The following is a 15914-nucleotide window of genomic DNA, read 5'->3' as shown; positions in this document are numbered from 1 at the left end:
TATTTTTCCAAATCTATCATGAATTACCCTGGTTCCAAATGCCATCAGCTCTCACCAATATAATCACAGCAATTCCCAGCTGGTCTCCCTGCCTCCCACAGCACCTCCTCCAGTCAGTCTCCCAAATTTCAGGAAGAGCCATCTCTACAGAAAACAAATCTGAAGTCAATCCACTGATTACTCCCCAAAAACCTTAACATTGCTAATTTCTTCCTGATTTGAAGCCAGCTTTCTTGACCACACTTCTAAGTATACTAAATAGCTCTCATCTCATGGAAAGTGCCTTAATTGTTGCCATCTCCTGAGCATTTGAACACATCATTTCCTAAGCTTAGAATTCTCTCTTCATCTCCTTCATCTCACAAACACCACTCATACTTCAGAACTCAATTTACATTTTTATCTCCCCTAAATTTCCTTTCCAAGGCCCCAAGTTTGGGTTGTATGCCCCTTTATATTTGGCCATTCTATCTCTAGGATCTTGCATGGTATCTAGCTCTAGTAAGATCAATAAGTACTTAAAAAATAACCAAATAGCCACATCAATGAATGGACGGGTGGATGAATTAATAAAATTGTTGTATATAACTTAAAAATAGGTCTGTCATACTTAGAAGACAGGAAATTCAAATGTAGATTTTAGGAGTAGTTGAGATCTTTGTTAGTTACAGTGGGTTGAAACTTGTTATTAAGGTCCTGTTACTTCTCCTCTTTTCATTTTCTTAATAAATGAAACCCCATTTTCTGTTATCATTCTTCCAGTGCCTGGATTTTCATTTGTGACCTAGTAAGATCACTAAGGTCAAAACCTACTATCTTGTTCTAATATTGTTTCCACAGAGGACCACTGAGCTCTGAAACAGCTTCAGCATTGAAGGATGGCGTTATCAGATGGAGGCACACTGACTTAAAGTGAACTATTTTTTTTTTTAGTAATGAGTTATTGGCTTTTATTTTATTTATGATAAATGTCTGCCCTGTGTTTTATTGCTCTCTCTTGAATACTGCCAGATTCTAAGAGTCTTACAAAGTTGTCAATTGCAGAAACTGCCCTTTCCCAGGAGACTTACTATAAAATCAGTGCTATGAGTTCTAAATTTTCTCTCAACAAAGCTATAAAAGTTACATTAAAATTAGGGGTACTGAATTCCATTTTCAAAAGCATCATGGATTATTTATTCCCAGTCATTCTACAATGTCTTTATTTGTTTAAGTTTGAATGCAATAGTTCTAAAACGCCATTTATTTTTTTATTGGTTGTTCAAAACATTACAAAGCTCTTGACATATCATATTTCATACATTTGATTCAAGTGGGTTATGAACTCCCATTTTTACCTCGTATACAGATTGCAGAATCACATCGGTTTAAAGTGAACTATTTTGAGCCTTCCCAGTGTTACTTAAACGGCAAAACTTCCTTGCCAACAATTCATACAAGACACACAAGAAGAGTTGTAAAAGGCACTATGGAAGGTGGTGGGGACAGAGAGAGAAGTAGTTGAAAAGCTGATTAGCTGCTTTACTGTAAAAGCTAGAGAAAGTGAGCATTAACGGGAATATGGTTTTATCCCTCCAAGAATTCTATTTAGCCTGCCAGGGATTAACCTTGACTGAAATTAGACCATCAATGACCCTTTCAGAGAACGTTCAGAGACCTCAACTTTGTTTAGAGAACTTTATGCTGTGCAAACAGGAAGTTTGCACAGAGAGCAGCATAAAGCCCCATTGCTTTGCAGTGTTTAGGACCAGATCGATTGGAGGGAGTAGGGTCCAAGACAGAGTTTGTTCTCCTCTGGGCCTTTCTCCCTGCAGCATGAGGAAGAGCAAACTTCTTCAACCAAGTCTTGTTCTCCTCTTCCTGATCCTCCTGCCCACAGATGCCTCCGTCTCTGGAAAACCGTGAGTTCCTCAGACAGCATGACAACAGAACTTAAATAATTTTTCCTTTATTTCAGATTCTCCTTTATTTCATTCATCTTTCCTCTGAAACTGTCACCATTATCATCTCTAAGTTTCCTTCCAACCATGAGATTTTGTAAATTTGGTGTATTTATTTTTCACTTAAGTCTTAGTCATCTTTCTCTAACTCACTGGATCTCTAAATCTCTAACCTCCCCCAACGACATGCAAAGCTTAAGGAACATCAGAAATTAATACTTTTAAAATAAATCAATTTTCAGTTACTCTTGTTCCTATGGATCTAATGAGGACATGCTATTTTTTTTCTTCTTTCCCTTTCTTAATTTCCTATCTTCTACATCATAAAATAAGGATAAAACTTTCCCTAACCAGACCTGACCATGGAGCATTGTCCTGGACTATAAAAACTCTCTAGGGTGCACTGGTATTCCCAGTGACCAGGGAGGCTGATGCCAGCAGACCACAAATTCTAGGCCCACCTTGGGAACTTAGTGAGATCCTGTTTCAAAATAAAAATTAAAGGGGCTGGGGTCGTCATGGCTCAGTGGTAGAGTGCTTGCCTAGTATGTCTGAGGCACTGGGTTTGATCTCAGCACCACATGAAAATTAATAAATAAAATAAAGGTATTGAGTCCATCTACAACTAAAAAAATAAACAAATAAATAAATAAAATAAAAATTGAAAAGCACTGGATGTGTTCAATAGGCCCTGGGCAAAACAAAAAACAAACAAACAAACAAACAAAAAAAACTCTCTAGGGTTCCAAATAAACGAACAGGTGAAATACAGGTATCAATGTTGCAAAAGTAAAGGACTCTTCCTGACAGAATCAGAGCACATGGTAATGTAGTCTTTCTTTCACCAAAAGTGAAAAAAGAATTAAAGGAAATACCACCTGACCGATGATGAGAAACTATTCTTAGTAACACAGTACTGGGTGATTTGGGTCATAATACAGAGTTGCAGGAAGTAATGGCAATGACATGATTTTTTTTTTAATCTGACATTTACTTACTTTTCTGGGACCAATTCTTTATATCTACATAAACCAAAGTAGTAACCAAAGTATGTCAGCCCTTATTTATTTCTTAAAATAAGAAATATCTAAAGATAGATATATAAATTCACTTGAAGGAAAAAGTTCATCATTCTCACTGAATATGTGCTTCCAAAGAATTTTAATTTTATGTCTAAGATGTATAAATCATAATTTGTAAGATATTTATTTTATTTTTATCAGTCATACACTAGAACTTTTGAAAATAATTCAATCAGAAGAACAAATTTAGACTTACAAGTTTATAGTGGCATTATATTTAAAAGTTAAAATTAAATTTCTATACCCACATAAAATATTGTATAAATATATGTATATACATATGCATACATATTTGTAAAATGTAAGAGTGATGTATAAAAAATTTTAAAGCATAAAAATCTTAGAATAAACTTCTGTGTGGATAAGTGGCCTGAAAATTAAAGTTCAAGAATAAGAATGAAAAGGAAAGATGTTAAATTTTTGATCATAAAAAAAAATTCTTACTTTTAAGTAAATGATATTGGGTATATTATCTCTATAATATTTAAGGTTCTATGGGAAACTTGTGAATATAATGTAAATATTAATTGAAATAGCAAAATAATATGCTTCGCTATCATTTAAAATTGTGATAAAAATAATCTTCTCCTCCTTTGTTGTGGGTTAGTATCCACATACCAGAGAGAACATTCTGCCTTGGGTTTTTTGGGACTGACTTATTTCACTTATCATGATATTCTCCAGTTCCAAACATTTACAGGCAAACTAGACAAAGAGGAATTAAGGGAAGGGATGGTGGGTGGGAATAGGAAAGACAATATGAATGAGACATAACTTTCCTATCCTCATATATGAATACATAACCAACGTAATGCCACATCATGTACAACCACAATACTGGGATCCTAATTAGAACAAGTTATACTTATTCTATATGTATAATATTTCAAAATATATTCTACTGTCATGTAAAAAAAATTTAAATAAATATAAAAATAAAATTGTGATGAAAATAGATGCTTACTTGAAAGTATTTAAGAGGTTGCACAATGTCTAAAAATTATTTTAGGAGTTCTATATGAAAAACTGTTTAAAAACTACAGAATCAACCTTACATTATATTTATGGGTATTGAGAAATTTTCTGTCCTGTTCATAAATTACTAAGATCTACATTCATCACTAGAGGACCATTTTTGGATGGAGCCATCCTCTAGTCATGAGTTGAAAAGCAAATATTTAAAATTAAAATGACTGTGCTTAGGTAAAGTACCAAGATTTCATAAGCTGCTTACCACAACTAAGATTTTAATGACTCACTTTCTTTGAGCCTCAGTTTCCATATTTATAATGTGAAAGCAAATACTTGCCATGTAATTTTCAGAGTTGTTGAATCCACACTTACACACGTTTCACAAAAGTACTATGCTTTGAATGGTTTTTCTGGTGCTCAAATGCCTGAGAGCTTGCTTGCCTTTTATAGCGATCCTAAAGTATAACAGATTTACAACATAAGTAAATATAACTAACATTTTTATTCAGATTTCAGATGTGTACATTTTTGTGTTTCTTAAAGTGAGGTCCTTATAAAGTTTAATCTGCTTGAGGCCCACCTCAAATAAAATATTCACTGCCATGGTGTATAATGGAGAGGGGAAATAATTCTTATGCATGCCATTCAACAACAGTTTCATACTCATGAATACGTTCTTCTTAGTATAAAACTAATGATGATAACAACAATCCTGAAGGAACATAGTGCTGTTGATAGCAATGTCTCCCTTCTTTCATTCTCTTCTAACTGGACTTCCCCATTCCCAGACAATATATGGTGCTGGTCCCCTCCCTGCTCCACAGTGGGACCTCTGAGAAGGCCTGTGTACTTCTGAGCAACCTGAATGAAACAGTGACTGTAAGTGTCTCCTTGGAGGCTCTAAGGGAAAACAGGAGCCTTTTCACTGACCTGGTGGCACAGAAGGACTTATTCCACTGCATCTCCTTCATTGTGAGTGTCTGTTCAAATATACTCAGTTCTATTGGTCAGGGTCTGGGGATCTAATATTGTCAAGAAAAGGCTTTGGGAGGCTAGTAAGAACTTCAGGAAGGACTCTAAAGGAGAAACTAAGTGTAGGAATTACAGAGCAGTGCATAAATTTCCAACCATAAGAGACAAATATTTATAGGCATGTTGAAAATTAATTTAATGGTCAAGGAAAAATTATATTAACCAGGGAAAGAAGTATGCTCTAGACAAAGGAAAAAAAATGTGACTTCTTAAAATTAAAATGGAGAAAACATTTACAAAACAAACCAGGTCATGGTTCAACACAAGCCACCAGTAGTGGACTTAACAGGAAAACATCACACTTTTTCTAATAATAAAAATTGTAAGCCAGGCATACTGGTGCAGTCCTATAATCCCAGTGACTCAGGTGGTGGGGGATTGAGGCAGGAGAATTGCAAATTCAAGGCCAGCCTCAGCAACTTAGCAAGACCCCCAGCAACTTATCAAGGCCCTATCTGAAAAAAAAAAAATAAAAAGGGCTGGGAATGTCACTCAGTGATAAATTACCCCTGGGTTCAATCCCCAGTTACTCTCTCCCACCAAAAAAAAAAAAAAAAAAAAAAAACCCTCTAAAATTACCCTAAGCAAATACCCAATATCTCTTTAGAGTCAACTACATAAGGATACTTGCAACCTAGTGCCAATGAAATATCATCATGCTTTATTTTCACAACATTAAGACATGCTTCTACCATGCCATTTTAGCATAAAGCATCAACTTTGTAATGCTTAGTGTATAAATGAATCAAAATTGTTTGGTCTGAGCTCTATGAAGATATGATTCTCAGTTATAACTTTTCTTAATAATCTACTTTTTGAAAACCTTGTGTTATGTCTTTCCATTTGAAAAAAAAAAGAAGTAGAAGCACTTTCTGTCTATGCCAACTTTCCCAGATGGGAATGAGGGAATGAAATTAAGTGAAAAGGGAAAGATCTTCAGACAGGAGTGGAACAGGGAATGGAGAAGACTTGAGAGGCTGAATGGGTTCCCAGGATCTCGTCTGTATTTCAGGTTCCACAGTCTTCATCCAGTGAGGAGGTAATGTTCCTCACTGTCCAAGTGAAAGGATCAACTCAAGAATTCAGGAGGCGGAACACAGTGGTGGTTAAAAACCAAGAGAGTCTGGTCTTTGTCCAAACAGATAAACCTATCTACAAACCAGGACAGACAGGTATGAAGAGATTTACAGTCAAGACAGCATCAAAAAGGAAAGATCTTCCTCCCCTGCCTAGTACCCCAAATCCCTAAAATCCTGGTGCCTTAATAGCTTGTCTTACACTAAGCTATGGGCCCAGTCCAGGGTTTGGGAAGCTCACGGAAAATACTTTCGTTTCAGTGAAGTTTCGCATTGTCTCATTGGATGAAAACTTTCACCCCCTGAATGAGTTGGTGAGTCTCCTGCTAATATTTATGTATAGTCACTATTATTTGTATAAACTGGATGGGAACCTCTTTTTTGTGTTGAAATGATAACCAGGGAAAGAAAGAATCTGATATCACTAATTTCTGATGTTAGAATAGCACAAGATCCTCATTGAAAACATTATCCCAGGTCATGAGTGCATAGTTTATGTCTTGGTCTGATAATCAGTTGTCAAATACTTAAACTTACTCTTTAGATTCCAGCTAGGAAAATTAGAAAAAATTATTAAACAACGGATGCAGAAAAACTGTCAAAAAGCCTAAGTTCAAATTGACTTCTCAGAGATTTAACGTTTTTCTAAACACATTTACCAAAATCTCTGTGAAGGAATATGATGAAGGTAATCAATGTGTTCCTCAGTATTGAAGCTTCAGAATTTGTGATAGGAAATAACTCTTTCTATTATAGTGTAGATATCAAACCACATTCTTCATTTTTCTCTCTCAAATTGACAACTTCACATTTTGTCATCTCAAAAAAATAATTCTTCTCTTCTAGCTCCTAAGACAAAAGATGATGAAATAATCCTTGCTTCTCTTTCTCAATCCACTTCCCCTTCACCAGGAAATCATTGGCTTAAAATACATCCAGACTACTTCTCACTACCTGAATTGTAACAACCAGGCCAATACCAGCTGTAAACAAGTTCATTGCAATTACTTTGAAACTCACCTCCCAAGCTCTACCTTCACTCTTATATACAAAATTAAATACCACATCCATCATTTTATCAGCTTTATACTTATTTGTTCTTTCTTCTTGGCACTTATATCTATATTACATATGTATATGAATGATATATATAAAAGGTCTTTTTTATCCATCCATAATAAGCTTACTTTATTGAAATGTAAGCTTCATAAGAATAGATATATTGTTCTTTTATGCTTTGCTACATTCTCAGTATCTAGAATAATACAAACACAAGTGTAAATACATAATAAATATTAGTTTCAGTCATGTTATCCCATTTGGCTTTCTAACTTTGACCTCTTTTTTAATTTACAATATTTCTATGATTTCTTATTTATAGAAGTCTTATTTTATATGCCCTTAAATCTTTTTTAAAAATATCTTTTATAGTTGTAGATGGATACAATATCTTTATTTATTTATTTTTATGTGGTGCTGAGGATTGAACCTAGTGCCTCACACATGCAGGGCAGGTGCTCTACCACTGAGCTATGGCCCCTCTCCCCACTTAAATCTCCCTAAGGATAAAAAATTGAATTACATGAAAAGAAAACATTGATTAAGAGAACTATTTCCATTTCTTTGAGCTCTTAAAATTACCTAAGAATTCTGTTAGCCATATTAATAATTAGACTTAAACATGATTAGATAAGTATCTAAAAATTAATTAAGATATCATAAGTATGTCTTCCTCAAGCATAGCAAAGCAATGTTTTTTACTCTGCCATTGTATGATGCAATTTCCTTTGGGATCCTCCAGATAAATTATTGGCCAGGTTGTAGCAATTCATTCTGAATGCTATTCACACTTAAGTAATGTTAGTAAATCCCATTCCTAATGAATGGCAATACACATATATATTTGTTGATGATCTAGTATTTAACATCAATTATTAATTGATTAAGATGGATTAATTAAAAGTTTTATAAAATTTAACCTGGAGTCATTCTATGATTTATTATAGAGAGTGCTATTCTTCATTTACATGGAATTACTCCATAGAAATGAGAATAGGGAATATTTGGGAACTATTATCAACTTATTTCTTTTCTTTTTGTATTTCAGATACCACTACTATATATTAAGGTAAGTAGCATGAAATATTCCATTATTAGAAGGAAAAAATAAATTCAGAGAAAATATTCTTATCGGACAGGTTCTTACAATATCTCAGAAATTTGTCATTAAGGGAGATGCCTCCAAATTCACACAAGGCTACATGGTTATAACTCATCTTCCATCCAAACCCCTCACTACTACCCCATTTTTCCTCTTTGTGAAAAATGAATATAAGGTAGATTTATAGATTCCTTTGATTATCTCTGATGTTCTAAGCAATTTTGTAAATGATAACTAATTTATCCATAGGATCCCAAAGGAAATCGCATTATACAGTGGCAGAATCTCAAGCTAGAGAGTGGTCTCAAACAACTGTCCTTTCCCCTGTCATCAGAGCCCCTTCAGGGCATCTACAATGTTGTGGTACAGAAGGAATCAAGTGGAACAACAGAACACCCCTTTGCTGTGGAGGAATTTGGTATGGATCATGGAAAGTCATGGAACATTTTTCTTCATATTTAAACTTTTAGGGACTAAAATTTAAACTTATTTATAGTCCTTCCACTTCCCATGGGTGAAACTGGGCTTGGAGTAGAACTAATGACATCCAAGGACTCCAATGATCTTTGAATAACTCTTCATATAGCTTGGTTAATTTTGCAGTACAGTTTAATATACAAAATAAAACATCTTTATTTTTGTAGAAGCATTCATAATTCACTAAGGTTCAGGGATCTGTCATAGTTCCTCAACCAAAATCTTCATTTGAGAGTAAAATAGATAACAGATGTATTAGAGAATAAAGCTACCTTTTCCAAAGCCCCAAAGTATCACTAGAGAATTGTTACTGAGAATCTGAAAATATTAATGCCCCAAGAGTTAACAATCTTCAACCTCCTTTTTTACCAATTAACAGTGCTTCCCAAGTTTGAAGTGCAAGTAACAATGCCAAAGATAATCACTATCATGGAAGAAGAGGTGAACGTGTCAGTGTGTGGCCTGTGAGTTGATTTTTTTAATCTTTTAAGGGAAATTATTCAAAGGAGATTCACCACTTGAGATATTTTGGCTTGTTTCTCTATCCGTAGTCTCAACACAAATACTTTCAGTACTCTGGAAGCATCCCCATCTCTAGAATGTTCTCTTGTTGTTTTTCTACTCTTCCTATTTCCTTTCATGTCTTTTTCAGAATTACTGTAACTATCATGGGGTGGAGAACTGTTTCCAGAGAGGCTATTCTGCTAGGAATGACTGAAAGTGGCACGCACCCACACATGAGTGTGTGCACACACACAGAATAGTGTTGAAGCGTAATGACTTTACCTTAACCAGAAATAACAAAACATCTATGTGGGAAATAATCACTACATGGTTATAAAGAAAATTCTATCATCAAGATCATTTACCTGCCCTGGAAAGCACAGTGAGAAAACAAGACTAGATTCAGAATATATAGAGATAATCATGTAACCAAAATCTCATCAGTTCATCAGTCTACCTAAAGCATGTCACGTATCTTTCTGTAGCCATTTTTACTGAGATAACTGAACACAATAGCTCAGCATAGTTCTTCCCAACCTTAAAAATTCATGTTTCCAAGGTCTTAGATCCCCATCAATGGTAGCCCCACAGTAGTACACACAAAAAAAATAGGCTAAGTGAAGAGATAGGTCCTAAAACCTAAAGAGTACTCATGTATGGCACCTACTATTCAACTGGGCCCCTCTGCCTGTGCTATTTAAAGGTAATGGTCACCAAGTGCCCAATCCCATTAACTTATGAGCTAATTCTCTTGCAAATAGCAATATAGAAAATACTCTAAATAGGGAAGGAAAAATGCCCAGAAAAACACAGCAATCACCTATCATATATTTATGCCCAATCCCATTTTTATAAAAGCAAATAAAATGCAATATAAACATAGGTTTATACTGAGGAAACATCATCATACTAATAGTTTAGATTCCTATGTAATTTTCAGGTGCTCAATACTTCTATTTGATTTTATTTTCTTTGTTTTGTTTTTATTGGTATTGCTTTTTCTCTTAAGAGTATTTTTAGCTCTTGGAGGAGAAAGGAGAGGGAACATGGGGGTAGGAAACATGGTGGAATGAGAAGGGCATCATTACCCTAGGTACATGGATGACTGCACAAATGGTGCAACTCTACACCATGTACAACCAAAGAATTGAAAAGTCGTGCTCCATTTGTGTACAATGAAATGAAATGTATATAACTAATTAGAAAAAAAAGTTTATATAAAAAAGCAAATATGAACTGGTCAACATAAAAAAGTTTAAGTTTAGCTTTTTAATAATGAAGACATTATTAACATGGTATTGAAATGATAAAGTCAAAAAAGACAATGAAAGAATAATATAGTGAATTTCAGCATATTCCACTGGAGATTTTCTAAAAGAGAAGAGTAAATGCTCAGTTTGCTTGCCCTCAACAGGTTTTGAGCCCTTCAGAAGCAGAGGGAAGTACAGAGGGTGAATATACTGTAGCTAAGAGAAGTTTCAGGTAAGAAATAGAGGTGTTCTGTGTCTGCTTTGACTCATTTGCAATGTTCTCATGGCAGATACACATATGGGAAGCCTGTCCCAGGACATGTGACTATGAGCATTTGCAGAAAGTATAATAATCCTTCTAACTGTTTTGGTGAAGAGTCAGAAGCTTTCTGTGAGAAATTCAGCCAGAAGGTAGGTTACTGCCTCTTAGGGGACTAACAATAAAGGCATATTGATAAGCAGTGAATAACAGCATGATGTTAACTTGGGAAGAACAATCTAGAAGAGAATTCCATGCTAGATATTATAATTTTCTCTAAATCAATGACTTAGCACAATAGGAATTATCTTTTGTAATTGCCCACTTGAATGCTCTAGAATGTAGGAGTCCTCCAAACTCTTTGGGCATTTACTTCTATGAAAGGAGGAAAAAAACATACATCTTTTTAATTACCTTTGCCGAACAGGTTCTGCTCTCTTTCTATAAGCAAGAACCTGTCACATCTAGATCCCAGGGAGGTAGGAAAGTCTTCAGATGGGCAGCCAATTCCCAGCCATGACTGTCAACTATGAGAGGAGAACCCAAACTGTGGTGAAGAGTTAGCTTTATACCATAGTAAGATTATCCCCAAATTTTTAAAACATTCTATCTCATTGTCTCTAGAGAATTTCAGATGCCAAAGAATATATGTAAGAATTTAAGATATTTTTATATTATATATAAGGTTATAGATAAGATGTCATTGTGAAATACAATAATTAGTTCCTAGATAGTATATATGTTGTACGTATCATAGAAAATGCCTAGATTAAGTATCTCAAAAAATCCATTAACTGAGCACTGATCTGTCCAGTACAGTTATACATGTTTTTGTATTTTATTTTCTCTGCTCTTAGCTCAACAGCCATGGCTGCTTCTTCCAACAAGTAAAAGCCAGTATCTTCCACCTGAAGAAGACAGGGTATGAAATGCAACTGCAGGTGGAGGCCAAGATCCAAGAAGAAGGAACTGGTTTGTGTACCATGTGGATATGGAAGAATGACAATGAGCATTTATTCATTTCCTTAGCCAAATAATGAATTAAGGGAAGGCTAGTATAAGAAGTTCAGGGACATCATCCTTCAATAAATCATTTTTTTTCCAGGTGTGGAAGTAACAGGAAGAGGGTCCAGTGAAATCACAAACACCATAACCAAGCTCTCATTTGTGACAGTGGACTCACATGTTAGACAAGGGATCCCCTTCTTCGGACAGGTGGAGTATTTTGCAGTTCACTAGTCAAACCACATATGGTTTCTGATCAAGTTATACTTAATTTGTTATCAATCAACCACAGTAGGAAATATAACCAAAAGCAAACAACCACATAAAAATACATCTATTCATCTTAAATTTATATACAAAAATCTATAAAATCATTCTAAAATTCTATCAAAATTTAAAGTTTTTTTTCTCTCTTTTGGAACAGAAATGTAGGATGTCACTTGGTCTCCTTTTCTTGGTTTGTCAAGCAATCTCAAATTTTTAGTCTACTTTCTCACAAGAATCTAGAAATTCAGGATGACCCATTACATTATCCTGCTAACACTAACTTTGTATAGAAATGGATGAGCACCTACTGGTTCTTATATTTTTTGTTTGGAAGTATCCAAGATTCTTTTATTCCTAGTATTTCGCTTGTAAATATATTTACATCAATTTTCTATTAAAAGTATATTTTAAAAATATTAAACAGGAATAAAGTTCTATTTAAGGTTCCCAGATTTTAAAAGTATAAATTTTCTCACAAATCAAAAAAAAATATTTTTACTTTTAAAAAATTATACTTTTTAAAATGTTTACTTGTGTTTAAAAATATATCATTTTCAAATACATTTATTTGAAAATAAAGAATTGGAATTTTGTGCCTATTCTTATGTTTGTACATGCAACTGATATTTCATTGACAAACTTAAGACTTTATTAATCAATTATAAATACTGACCCAAATCAGTGTATTTTGCTTGTTGCAACCAAAAGTAGCTTATAATTTAAAAAGGATTTTGAATGTTCCCACCACAAAGAAATAATAATTGTCTGGGGTGATAGATATGCTGATTACCCTGATTTGATCATTACACATTGTAACATGTAATGAAATGTCATATTGTGCCCCATAAATATTTACAATTACTATGTCAATTAAAAATAAAAACTTTTGAAGTACTTCATTGTGAAAAACAAAGTCACCTTGTGGAAAATATGAACTGTGCTACACTTCTCCTGTACTACTCAGGAGAAGGTAATTTGGCTTTACCTCACTAATACTTTGTGCGTCACTTCACTTTTATATTTTTAATATGGGAAGTGCATCATAAAATCTGCCTACTTTCCAAAAGATGGAAAAATCTAGGTTGAGAAGAAGATACCATATATAAACTACCTAGAAAAGCACACAGGATAGTGTATTAGCCATTTCTCGGTTATGTACTTATGATACTTTATGACACTAATTGTAAAAGCTAATAATCTACCTGAAAATAAGTGTTCAAGTCTCAAATAAATTTGACTCCTGGATTAAAATTTTCTATTACTATGTTATTCTGGTGCCCTGTAACTCTCCAAGAGTTATAAAAATTCTCAGTGTTTCTAAAATACCCAGAATACATTCTTCAGATCATCCCTATTATTCTTGTCACTTTCTATTCCTTCACTCTGCCTTAGTTTTCTTTGTAGAATTGATTACTACTAAATAAGTGTATATTATTTTTGAATGTATTTAACGTATGTCTCTTTTACTTGACCGTAAGCTCTGTGGTGAAAGAACTCTTTCTTGCTCACTGCTATATCCTCAATACCTGAAAACTATAGGAGGCAACATATAGGAGGCATTCAAAAATTATTTGTGATGAAATGAATATGTTTGCTGTTTTTAATCTTCAGGTGCGCCTTGTGGATGGGAAAGGCATCCCTATGCCAAATAAAATCATCTTCATCACAGCAAATGAAGCTAACTATCACTCAAATGCTACCACTAATGAGGATGGCCTGGTGCAGTTCTCCATCAACACCACCAACATTATAGATACCTCTCTTAGTATCATGGTAAGTTTGGAAATAAGTTACCAATGACATGAAGTGTCCTTGAAAAAAAGTTGCAACCTAGAAGAGATGAAATTTACAAATTGTGTTTAATCATATAAAAAGAAACAAACTAAAAATTAGAAACCAATTTAAGGTCAACTTTTAAAAATTTTGTGAAAAAAAATTAATATATTGTTGTGGTTAAAAGTGTGGGTTTTCTGCCTGCTTTTACTCCCTCTATCCCAACCAACACAAACAAAATCTGGTGAGGCTACATTAATATCAGACAATAGAATTGAAGGCAAGGAATATTATGCACGATAAGAAGATTCATTGCAAAATGTCTGGATCATTTCACCTGGAAAATACAAACATTCTAAATTTATATTCACCTAATTATATGGTTTCAACATGTATAAAGCAAATACTGACAGAAACTGAAAGAGAAATGGGAAAATCCACAATCATAGAGAAAGTCCATGATGCATGTATCCAATAAAGGGTGGAAAAAATGGGAAAACTTCAGAAAAGTGACAGAATATGTGAACAAAATAATTAATAAATATAAGTAACTGATTCCATGAATGTCAAATAATTCCCAAAGTCAAATTTTTTTAATTTATATAGAAAATTTTCTAAAATTAACTATATACTGGTCCTTAAAACAAGAAACAGTAATTTCTGGATTTAAAAAATCATATCAAAGATGTTTTCTGACCATCAAGGAATTAGAACTGTAAATTGTTAACAAAAAGATAAATATAAAATTCCCAAATGTTTTGGTATTAAATAATTATATTCACTATAATCTATATGGAGGAAAAGAAATTACTATGTAAATTTAAAATATTTTAACCAAAAGATAATAGTTTGTCTATAGCTTGAAAAAATATTTTCTATACATAAAATTGTGCCATTTGAAAAAGAAAAGTGTGGGTTCTACTTTAGCAACATTTGTGGAATGTAAAATGGTACAGCTACTATGCCAAATAGTGTGACAATTCCTCAAAAAAATTAAAAAGTAGAAATTACATATAATAATATAATAATATATATAAATATATTACCATAAATACTAGTGTGTGTGTGTATATATATATACATGTGTGTGTGTGAGTGTATTGGTGATGACCCTATTCCACACTTGGGTTACAATAAATAATAATAATCTATTATACATTTCGAAAATATGTAAGAAAGGATTTCTAATTTTCCACCATAAAAAACATGAAAAGTATTTGGATAGATATGTTTATCCTGACCTAAATGTTACACAATGTATATATATATATCAAAACATCACATGGTGCCCCATAAATATGCACAATTATTTCATGTTTATGTATGAGCTAAATTTTTTTAATTAAACTTTGTCAAAGAGTTGAGAGTAGGCTTTCAAAAGAGATATTTGCACAACCATTTTTAAAATTCTTTTTTATTGATTTTTTTTAAATAAATGACAGCAGAATGCATTACAATTCTTATTACACATATACAGCACAATTTTTCATATCTCTGATTGTATATAAAGTATATTGATACCAATTTGTGTCTTCATACATGTACATGGGATAATGATGTCTATCACATTCCACCATCCTTGCTAATCCCCTGTCCCCTCCCTATCCCTCCCACCCCTCTGCCCTATCTAGAATTCATCTATTCTTCCCATGCTCCCCTCCATCCTAACCCACTATGAGTCAGTCTCCTTATATCAAAGAAAACATTAGCATTTGTTTTTGGGGATTGGCTAACTTCACTTACCATTATCTTCTCCAACACCATCCATTTACCTGCAAATGCCATGATTTTATTCTCTTTTATTACTGAGTAAAATTTCACTGTGCACACCCATTGTTTATAGTAGGGATTCACCATGGCCCAGGAGTAGAAACTACCCAAATATTCATCAACCTATGAATGGATAAATTTTTTAAATGCAGTATATATATCCAACAAAAGATTTTTCAATCTTAAAAATTCTATCACATGCTACAATATCAGTAAACTTTGAGGACATTATGCTAAATAAAAATAAGATGGTCACAAAAAAAGACAAATACTACATGATTCTACTTCCATGGTCTCTAATATAGTCAATGTCATAAAAACAGAAAATAGAATGAATAGTGGTTGC

At 33.5% G+C, this 15914-nt stretch overlaps 1 protein-coding gene across 1 annotated transcript in view; it reads left to right on the top strand.

Moving 5' to 3' along the window:
• The first annotated feature begins 1733 nt into the window (after positions 1–1733).
• The window catches only part of A2m (alpha-2-macroglobulin), a 41360-nt gene continuing 27179 nt past the window's right edge, over positions 1734–15914 (top strand). The window contains exons 1-11 of the mRNA XM_015506566.2: positions 1734–1901; positions 4783–4966; positions 6039–6198; positions 6364–6416; positions 8210–8230; positions 8513–8681; positions 9120–9204; positions 10785–10905; positions 11611–11725; positions 11859–11968; positions 13637–13798. Coding sequence (XP_015362052.1) covers positions 1816–1901; positions 4783–4966; positions 6039–6198; positions 6364–6416; positions 8210–8230; positions 8513–8681; positions 9120–9204; positions 10785–10905; positions 11611–11725; positions 11859–11968; positions 13637–13798 — 1266 coding nt within the window. The 5' untranslated portion in view covers positions 1734–1815. The remainder of the gene's footprint in view (positions 1902–4782; positions 4967–6038; positions 6199–6363; positions 6417–8209; positions 8231–8512; positions 8682–9119; positions 9205–10784; positions 10906–11610; positions 11726–11858; positions 11969–13636; positions 13799–15914) is intronic.

Source organism: Marmota marmota, unplaced genomic scaffold (genome assembly GCF_001458135.2).
Source record: "Marmota marmota marmota unplaced genomic scaffold, marMar, whole genome shotgun sequence".
Lineage (NCBI taxonomy): Eukaryota > Metazoa > Chordata > Mammalia > Rodentia > Sciuridae > Marmota > Marmota marmota.
The sequence above is the reverse complement of the archived record's forward strand: the minus strand, read 5'-3'. Positions and strand labels throughout refer to the sequence as shown.